General features: G+C 44.1%; 1 protein-coding gene across 1 annotated transcript in view; it reads left to right on the top strand.

Moving 5' to 3' along the window:
• Positions 1–4,020: 4,020 nt before the first annotated feature.
• The window catches only part of SOS2 (SOS Ras/Rho guanine nucleotide exchange factor 2), a gene marked incomplete at its 5' end in the record, with an annotated part of 57,639 nt that continues 50,894 nt past the window's right edge, over positions 4,021–10,765 (top strand). The window contains 3 exon segments of the mRNA XM_025203496.1: positions 4,021–4,155; positions 7,264–7,395; positions 9,501–9,665. Coding sequence (XP_025059281.1) covers positions 4,021–4,155; positions 7,264–7,395; positions 9,501–9,665 — 432 coding nt within the window.

The raw sequence follows: 10,765 nt of genomic DNA, 5'->3' as shown, positions 1-10,765 counted from the left end.
CTGGAGGCTTTTATAGAGGCAGCCGCCATTATATGGGTTTTGAAGGGGCTCCACGGGCCAGAGGGAAGTGCTTGGAGGGCCAGATCCGGCCCGCGGGCCATATTTTGCCCACCCCGTGATCAACTATGTCACTGGAGGCCAACTTTTTTTTGGCAGAGGTGCCACAAATTAGCCCGGCACCTTCCCTGAATGCCACTCTGATATGCTTTTCCTGCCCAATCTGCTGCTCTGCTTTCTGCTTCCTGCCCCGTCTGCCCTGTGCCACCTGCCCCTCTCCAGTCTGCCACGTGCTACACATGGAGGCTGCTTGTGCCACAGCCTGGACCCCCCTACACTGCTCTATGTAGCTGCCAGGAGACAGGGCAAGGAGCAACGGTCTTAAATGGCAGCAAGGGAAACTTAGTTTGGAAATTAGGAAGAACTTTCTCACTATGAGGGCAGTTGAGCATTGAAACCAGTTACCCAGAGAGGTTGTGGGGTGTCCGTCCTTGAAAGTTTTTAAGAGCAGGTAAGACGAACACTGGCCTAGGATGTTCCTGCCTTGAGGTTAGCCTGGAGCACTTCAGACTGAGGACAAATACAGAAAAGGACCTTGGGCTACAGTGGCCCATCAGCTGAGTGTAAGCTAACAATGCACACTTGCTTCAAAAAAAAAAAGAGCCAGCAGCATTCCAATTGGGTATTAACTAGAGCATCGCAGACCAGTCGCGGGAAGTGATTTCCCCCCTCTATTCAGCATTGAGAGGCCTCCCCTTGAGTCCTGTGGCCAGATTTGGGCGCTACACTTCAAGAAAGATATGAACAAAACAGAAGTCCAATGAGGAGGAAAAAAAGGGCGAGAGGTCCTGGAAATGTGACTTTTTAGAAGAGCTGGGATTCTACAGTTCTGTGAAGCCTCAGAGTTCAAGGCTGCATTGTCAAAGGCCATTGAGTACCAAGATTCATTTGTAGCTTAGTCCCTGCCAGCGTAACCCCCACCCCCATACCAGCTACTCCCATAGGCCAGGTCCGGCACCAAAACCTCTAACTCGTCATCATTAAAACCGGTGGACTGTAAGTGCATCGGCCCAGAGTGCATTAAAAGGCTGGGTCTTAGCCTCTGCCTTATTGGGGATGGCAGAGCTCCTGTCCAGACTGCTGAAGGAGGAGAGGCTGGTGACCAGGGTTTTCCCATCCTGCGTTCATGTGACAGTCCGGCTGGAACATTTCTAGTTTTCTGTCAACTTCGTGGCCCTGCCTTTGCTTCTTCCCTTGCATCTGGTGTTGGTTGCAGTGCCAGATTATGACGTGCTGAGGCCCTAAACTATGTCCAGTTTAAGAGGCCCCATATGATAAAAATAATCCACAAAATCCACAAAAATTGATTTTCATGAAACTTTAAGGTGAATTATTGTTATTTCTGTACAAATGTATGCACTCGATATGAATAATAACTGTGGAGCCATATATATGTATATTTTTGTCACATTCGAATGAAAATGTCCAGGTGTTTTTTCTTATTTAGAGGCCCCTCATATTGTGAAGGCTGTAAGCTGTAGGGTAGTTGAAGCCTAAATCCAGGACTGATTGGTTGGGGAAGGATTTCTCGACTCCTTTGAAGTGTTGCCTGAAACCCAATTCAGGAGAGTGTTTCAGAGATGGGCTGGTTAAGAATCTAGGAGGGTCAGGTTTGGTTGCCATCAGCAGTTTAATCAGATGGATGGAGCTGATCCAGCAAACCTGGCCTTAGGTGTTCACTCATAACCAGGGTACCTTGATCCGTTCTTGCCCGGGGAGCCCCTTGGGTACAACCTGACTCCTGCGACAGGTGAAGACTGCATATGGTGTATTTGAACAGATGTCTTTTTGCCCTACCCTTTAAATAACTTGTGTGAATGGATTTAAGATTGCAAGTAAACAAGATGTTTTTGCCAGAGTGGAAACTCTTTCTGCTGGTATAGTATACTTGAACAGACAATGAATTGGGGGTGACAGAAGTAGAAAGGCCCCAGTGGTGTTATCTAGCATCTGTTTGACTTGTCAAGAATTGTAAGTGGCTGCAGCCTCTTGTGGTCAGGTTTACGTGGGGCCTGAAACTCAGTATCCCCCCATGGGAAGGTGGAGGAGCTATTGCCACTGAGGCAGGCAGTGGAGGGAGCTCTCTGTCTGCTCTTCAGGGAAGAAGGGGAGCTGCACTCTCTCGTTTTATCTCCCGGTCACGGCATCTCTGGGGATGAGCACATAAGGAGGCATTGTGTGGGAAATGGCATTTATTTCCCAGTTATACTGCATTTGTGGTTTCTCTAATGCTCTTTTAATAGTTATGCTGGAGGGACCTTATTTCTACATTTCCTTATTTTCTGTTATTTTGTGAATTAAATTCTTGCGTTCAGGAAGATCATGAGAAGCTCCAGGCATCATTGAAAGCCTGCAACACTAAGTACACATTTGCAAAGCGTTTTCTATTGTTGTTTTGCTCGGACCCAATGTTGCTAATCCGCTCCATTATGCTCCCGTGAAGTCAGGATGTATGGATTTGAGTATGCTGAGGTATAAGAAGGATAAGTTAATTGCACGAGGTGATCCCAGAAGTTTTTGGTAGAGCTGAGCCTAGAATCCAGGCTTCTGTCATCCCAGGACCTTTTTCCTTAACTCTTTTGTTAGTAAGGACATGTTCTTTTGTGGGGGATGGTAAAGTACCTGTGTGATGGAAGTAAGTATTAGTGATGCGACATTATGGGAATCACAGTTTTCAGTTTCTTCACTATGCCAGGGACCTACCCAAATTGAGGTGGCAGGTAGGTGATTTCACAGGCTGATTGCGGTGCTGGCTGCCACGTTGACAGTGAGCCTTGCCCCCTACTGCATCACACCTCCCCGTCCGCCACTGATTGGCCCAGGGCCCCTAGTGGCCCTGCCCCTTGCTGCCAATTGGCGCAGAGGGCTTCACGCAGCCCCACCCCTCATGTGATTGGTAGAGGGTTGGCCTTCATGCAGCCCTGCCCCTCGCTGCTGATTGGAGGAGAGGGGCAGGGCCACACTACAACCAGCTCTCCGCCAAATCGGCAATGGAGGGCGGAGGGGCCGGCTGCCATCTTGGCTGCTCCACTCCATGCTGGCAACTCCCACCCTCTTCCCTGGCAAGTGCAAGGCCAGGCTGTAGTGGCCACGACTTTATTTTTAGTTGGGTTTTTTTTTTTTTTCCCCGGCCATTCCATGCGAAATTGCAGAAATGGTGTTTTTCACCGTGTTCATGGAAACTGCCCGTTTTTTGCAATTTAAGTAGGTCCCTAACTATGGGGAGCTACATCGCAGCCCACCAAGTGTCATGTGGTCTGTGCTTTTCACCACCGCTCCCTGACAACCTGCATTTCAAGCTGGATGCCATTAATGCCAGGCTCCCTAACAGAGCTTTCCTCTTCCACCGTTTAAATACAGTCTTCCTGGCTCCCTCCCTGCCTCCCTCCTTCCCCCTGTGCACTTTTCTCTTTCTCTTCTGTTTTAGGTGTGGGTCATTAACTCTATTCCCCACCAAATCCATCAGTTCCCTGCTGTCTATTCCCCACCAGATCCACACCCCAGCTCTGCCGGTCTCTTCCTCCAGTCTCAATTGTTTTTATAGACCTGTCACATCAGTTAATCAGCACTTCCGGATGGAAGCAGTTAAAAGTATTCCTTCACTCATTCAGTTTTTGTGCCCAAAAGTTTGCTAAGAAGAACTTTTCCAACAATTTGAGTTGGTCTAATAAAAGGTATCGGATTTACGCAAAGAATCTTGTCTGGTGGCATTGAGAGGAATTTACTCCATAGGTATTCCCTTGCTGCAAGACATCTGTAGCAGCAGCATATTTGACTCGGCTTTCCAAAGTTTCTTTGCAGCCATAAGGGCTGTCACCGCTCCGCATTTCACTTAATGAACAAGTTGACTCTTCAGGAGTTGATACCTTTGCTTGTATCATCTAGGAAAGCTTCCTGCTCTCCCTGGGGACAGGCATAATATATATTTTTGTTACGATGTTGACTGAGTAAAACAATATTCCTTTTGTGCAGGTTCAGCAGCAAGTCCATCCCAACCTTTCAGCAAAAGAAGATTCCCTCTCTTATATTGAAGAGCTGATACTTCAACTGCTAAACAAGCTATGCATTGCCCAGCCACGGACTGTCCAAGATGTAGAGGTAAGCGTGGCAAAGCTGTTTTAACCGTAATGCTTGGAGGATAGGCATTTGCTTGCAGAATGACTGTTCTGGGCAGGACAAACGCTAATATTTTTTTATAATGCCAGCTCAGCATACACCTAAATACATGTAAATAGATGAGCCTACTAATTCCAATTTTCAAAGGCATTAGTCAGTGCTTTGTCTTCAGAAACAAAGTTTAATAGTGCTATAGTTTGTAATGTAAAAAAAAACCTAGCGTGGCTTGCTTTGTAGAGCAGTAATTCAATACTGTGCACTTTCTGCCAGCCACAAGCGAAGGCCTCCTCTGACATTTTACAGATTTGTCATGAAAATGTCTTTGTGGATACTTAAAAAACATAAAGCATGCTTGCTTATACTAATGGAGGTCTGGTGGGGGATTCTTACTAGACGTTGTGATTTTAAGTCTGTTGTTTGATATTGAGTAAATGAACTAGTAGTTAACTTTTGTTTTATAATATGTTGCTATCTTGTTGGTGTATAAAGTTTATGATATAACTCGATCGAAGTAAACTTATTTTGTGGTCGCCTGTTAATAGCCTTCTAACTCTTGTTAGAATAGCCTTCTAATGCTTGTTAAAACCAACAGAGTTTGGATTGAACTCTATGTAGAGATGAACAGTTCCATATTCAGTCTTCAGACCCCAAGCTCTTAAGCCCTTCAGAATATAGAATAATACCTAGTCCTCTCAGAAATCATCATCTACTCACCAGGTCTGTAACTTCCAGCTTCTGAATCAAAAGAGATGATGAAATAAGCATTTGGGTGTGTATGTCTTAATCTTTCATTGGGTATATTTATGTGCCATGAAATGCTGTGTGAGCTAAAGTATTATATGCATGTCCCATCACTGATATGAGGAAGAAACATCATGTATTAACAGGTTTCCCAAATGACTGCACTTTCTCGGAGGCAACAAATGCTAATCTTCTGTAAATACTGTGACTGTGTACACCAAGCTTAGAAATGTCACAAAACATAGGATTTAGTTTCTTATATTTTTAAATATAGTTTGTGTTCATAAAGTAGTGAAGCAATAATATTCTTAAAACATTAGCAATATGACCTAACTAGTGACTGTTTAATTAAAAATAAGGACGTATGCCTAAAGAGTAACTGTAGGTTTCTAAAAACTGATATACTTCATGAAGGTCCACCAAGACTCTGTGGGGACCTATACACATGCCGGCTTCTACACGTTCTAATTAGAATGTGTCGGAGCAAACTCAATTAGTTGAGTCTGCAGGAGTGTGCTAATTAGCACGCTCCAACATCCTTGGCATCACGTGTATTCAGTGTCCCTGTGCTTCAAAATGATGGTGGGGGCGCTTTAACTAAAGCTTGTTCAACGAGCTTTAGTTAAAGCACCCCCACTGCCATTTTGGAGCACAGGATACTGAATACACAAGACATTGTGGATGCTTTAATTAGAGTGGCTCCCAATTAAAGCACCCCCTCCTCCAGCCCGGAGCACATGTAAAGACGCCCTGCACAACTAGACCAGTAGGAGACATAGGTCTGAGTCAACATGGTATTCATGGAGATTCCTGTACTCCTGGACCTTGGAGGTTTAAGTATCTGAAAATTGTTGGCTCTGCCTCTGCTGTCTGGAGAAAGCATCGCATCAGTGCTCTCTAAAGTCTTTCATGCAAGCATTTACATGCCAGAGTCACCCCATTTAAGTAAGTGAAACTGTTTTTATATGAACTCAGGCACTGCACAAGCATTTGCTGAGTTAGGGTCTAAGGTACTACAAATCCAAAATATAAAAAGGGTAATAAATTAGATGCAAGACTTTCAGCTTGTTGTTAAGAACAGTTTAAAGCCAGGGCAGTCCAATCACAGATGCCTTTCTCCCTGTGAGATGAACTGACAAGGCAATGGATGGTTGCATTCCCTGTCGCCTGCATATCCCAAGTAGCTCTCAAGTCCCAAATGGAGTTCATTGCATACATTCAGATCTAAAGGCCACAAAGCTGAGGTTCAGATCTAGAAGGAAAAGTCACAATCTGTTTGCCTGGTGTGGACTGTTAACTGTCATTGCTCCATGACCACTTAAAATAACTCTGGATCTAGCAGGAAAACATGGAAAACACTTGGAAATCATGGAAAACACGTGGAAAACATAGGCAAAAGTCCTTTATCAAGGGGACACAACTCATCCATCTTTGGAGAGTTCCTCTGGCTTGAATTTAAGCCATCTACCCCCTGTCTAGACCTCAGTTTGCCTGGAAAACCAGCAAAATATTCCATTCAGGTGAGATGACTGATGAAAAGTGGAGCTGGGTGCCACCCCTCATCCCAGGCCACCTTTTCCTCAGCAACCTCAGTATAACATAGTCGAACTTTGCAGCTTTGCACTTCAGCATCTTTGGGAAAGAAGAGCAACTGCCCTCTGCTACTCACGGGGCCTTCTGAGAAAGGAGCAGGGCCACTAGAATTGTGGTTCTACTTGGAAAAGTGGCTCACTTGCATTTTCAGTTCTGCAAAACAGAAAATCTTAATTTTACTTGTACTGGAACTGGGAGGTAACATAAGGAGTTTGTCCAATGCCATGTAAGAAGAAAGGGTACAACCAAAATTAGAATATGAACTTTCCTCACCCTGAGTTTCATGCCTCAATAGAAAACTGTGAGGAAGGATTTATCCTTTGTTAAAGATCTGGAAGATCCTGGGCTCAGGTTTTCCAGTTCTCTCGGAGACTCTGTGTTAATTCTTGTGCTGTAGTTCACCATCAGTAAAGTGGAATAAATATCCCTTTGTCTTACTCATTTAGACCACAAGCTCCTTGATGTCTTCTCTTACAATGTTTGTTCAGTGCCTAATGCAGTAGGGCCTCGAGGTTCCAGTATTATACAAAGAGAGAGCAGGAACTATTTGGCTGGTTCATTGAAGAAGCAGGCTGCTCCAGTCTTCGGTGAGGATTTGCATAAGAGAAGTACATAAGAGAAGTAAAACTGAGCATTGAGTGAGCGGGAGTGAGGGGCAACAGCAGGATGAAGACAAAGAGGGAAAGCAGATTGCCTGTTTCACAGTCTTCCATGTCCTAACTGTTTAATCAACTTGCATTTCTTGTGTTTGGACAGGAGCGAGTTCAAAAGACATTTCCACACCCAATAGACAAGTGGGCTATTGCTGATGCACAGTCTGCTATAGAGAAACGAAAACGAAGAAACCCTCTCCTGCTGCCTGCGGACAAAATACATCCCTTATTAAAGGTAGTTTAAATAAGCACCTGAGGACTAGTTTTGTTGGGGAGGGGGTTACTGCAACAAGGTCTGGCATTTTCCATGTAGTATCTTTTTTGTGTGTGTAAGCCGTTGTAGAAAAGAATAGACAAATCCAAATTGGTTTCTGATTATTGACTGGAAGAGTAAAGCAAGCCATCTTAGTATACCATTAATGTATCAGTAAAAAGCATGAAATTAAACTTCTCTTGTTCTAGACCAGTGGTCACCAACCAGTGGATCTTGATCCACCGGTAGATCTCGGAGCCTTTTGCGGTAGTTCTTGGAGCCTCTTGGAGTTGACCCGAGGCTGGGGTGGGGGGCCGAGTGCCTGCATACATGCACGCACATGTCCCAGCCCAGCAGGTCAGTCCGTGGAGGAGGGAAGAGGTGGGGGCTAGATCAAGGCCCCTGCGGTGAGGGACAGTATTGCTTGTACATAACTGATAGAAACGTTTACTGATTTCCAGTTAGTTCCACGTGGATTCACTGAGGCCATCGTTTAAAACTTGTGCGTTTGTAGTGCGTAATAGAAGACCCAGGCTGGACTGTAAAACATATATTTTTAGTGTGCAAGAGGGAATAGCAAACTAGATACTCAAATTCCAGGTTGACTATGCAAGGCTTGCAGGAAAGTTTAAAAAAAGAATCCTTTTACATTTAGCATGGAGGTAACGGCCTCTCAAAGATCTGATTGCACAATGCTATTTTAGTGCTGTTTTGATAGCAAAGCAGCACTGCTAGGTTTCATATCAGTGCAGCCATAGTCATAGCTGAATGTAGCATTGCATATTCCAGTAGAAAAGAGGTTTAGGTATTTAATTCAGTCCCCAAATGTCTAGCTTTGAGAAAAGGAAAGCAATGTACCTTGACTCTGGCATCCTTATTTTATACTGTTAAGTGGTAGCAGACCTTTTGGAACTATCATTTCAATACTTGCATTGATTTCTAAGTCTACATTAGAATAAAGCTATTAAACAATAGCGGGGGTTGGGAAGCATTTCTGATGTAGGTAGATCAGAGTAAAATAAAACTCTGGTTAAGACTGAGGAATTAGCCTTGTGTATAAGGGCCACACGCTAACAAAATAGCCGGTACTGCTGGTGCTGATGCAGTTACCGCTTCAGTTTGGGGAAATGCTTATTTTCCTTGAGGAAGCTAGATGTGTTCTAGAGTTAGGGATAGAACCAAAAGGTGCTGCTCATTTTTCCCCCCCCCCCTTACTTTTCCTAAAACTTTGCCCTTCTAGAAATTTGTGTTGGGAATCTCTACTTGAATGTATTTTAAATGCAAAAATGTGCTATGAACATGGTGTGTGTGGGGGTGTGGGTGTGGGTGTGTGTGTGTGTGTATCAAAGTTACTGTACCAGTTGGCTACAGGTGCATATCACTTCTAAGGAAATATTTAAGTCAGAGTTCCTATGATTGGTCTCCCATGTCCTGTACCTCAGCAAAGTCAAGTAGCAGAAATATTTGGGTTTTGCTTTTGCCTTCTAACTTGTGCTTAACTTTGAAATGACCATATACATCTGGATACTTAATGCTGTTAACTTTCTAAATGGGATTCTTCTGCTATGAAAGAGATGCATTTTGCATTAAAAATAATGTTAAGTATTATGACTATTATGAATCCTTTTTTTGGTTTGTTCCCCTCCCTTCAGTGCCCATCTGTGGGCAGTGAATGTGCTGGAATCTTAGATTCATGCTAACATTTTAAACACACAAACAGTTCGAATGGACTCTTTCTTTCAGTAGAAATTGAGTGCCTAAACTTTTTTTTAATAAGGTTGCCTTGAAAATTCCCAGCCTGCATGTGTATTTTTAAGGGGAAGGTGATTATTATTTTCAAAAGTTTTCATGCTTGTTGCATGACAAGATGCGCGAGGTTTCCAAAGCATCTACTTTTTGAACGTTGTTGACTTGACTTGAGTCCTGCTTTCTTCTGTGTCCTACCTCTTGCATCTACAAGTTAGTTGGTCATTCACAGCAAAGATACATTTTGGTGAAATGTTTAAAGGTATGGCTCTTCAATTATGACACTTAAACAGTGGATAACACTCAGGAATAAATACGGCTTTACTGTTCTTAATTTGCAGGAAGTTCTAGGCTATAAGGTAGATTATCATGTCTCTCTCTATATTGTGGCTGTATTGGAATATATCTCGGCTGACATTTTGAAACTGGCTGGCAACTATGTTTTCAATATACGGCACTTTGAAATCTCCCAGCAAGACATTAAAGTATCTATGTGTGCTGATAAGGTAAGAAATAATGGATGTGGTTAAACCATTTAAATATTGCATAACATGCTTTTAGAGATATAGGGTTCTTGTATAACATTTTTCTCTAGTTCTTGACTACCTGTTACCATTATGCCTACCTTGCTCATGTCACCACCTTGTAATGGAAGATAATTCCCTGAGAAAAAGTTGTTTTCGTTTCATCCTCATACAATTGAGAAACCTTTTTAGGAGAGTCTCAGCCAAAGCTTTTACAAGATGATTTACAATCTGAATCCCGTGTTCTTAAATGTTAACTTGCTTCCATGATTGCATTAAGATATGAAAGGGAAAACACCTTTGCAGTCGATCTAGACCATGGGCAGACAGTTATTTCAGATGGAGGGCCACTTACCCAGTTTTGGCAAGCTGTTGAGAACTGTATGCGTAGCCCTGCCCCCTGATTGTCAAGTTCTGACTGGAAGTCCTGCTCCCTAACCCCCCTGACCTTTGCCACCAGAAGTTCCTCCCGTTGCCCCCAAAAGTACTCCTTTCAGCAAAGGGTTTTGCCATCTTGGAACCAGAAAAATACCACAGTATATTCTAGAAAGCAAACATCTAAAACATTCATTAATTTGATTACAAAAAATATTTTTGTCCTGGTTTGCATGTGTTTGTGTAGTGCATAGTGTACATAAAGGGGATTGCACAATAGTTTAAAATGAAGTCTTAAATATTGTGGGGGGGAGTGGGTACAGGTTTGTGGGGGAGGGTGTGGGTGTGTCTGTGGCAGGTGGATAGGTGTGGGTGTGGGGTGAGAGAGCATGTGGGTGTGTGTGTGTCTGGATGTGTGGGTGGGTATGGGGTTTGCAGTGGGGGAGGGTGGCTGGGATGTGTGAGGGGGTGTGGGTATGGGGGTCTGCGTGTATGGCAGTGCGAAGGGCATGTGGGTGCATGTGTATGTAAGAGGGAGTGTGTGTGGGACTTGCCCTACGAACACGCACACACCCCCGGGACACTGGCACTGCCCATGCTCCCTGGTCTGGCTATGCAGCCAGAAGCCGTGTGGTACTGGAGCAGTGCAGGAGACAGAAAGGCAGGGAAGTGGCTGGGGGGGGGGGGGGGCCGGGGAGCTGCGTTTC

This window comes from Alligator sinensis, unplaced genomic scaffold (genome assembly GCF_000455745.1).
Source record: "Alligator sinensis unplaced genomic scaffold, ASM45574v1 scaffold50_1, whole genome shotgun sequence".
In the NCBI taxonomy this organism is placed as follows: domain Eukaryota; kingdom Metazoa; phylum Chordata; order Crocodylia; family Alligatoridae; genus Alligator; species Alligator sinensis.
Note: the sequence above shows the minus strand (reverse complement) of the source record. Positions and strands in the feature narration are given on the sequence as shown.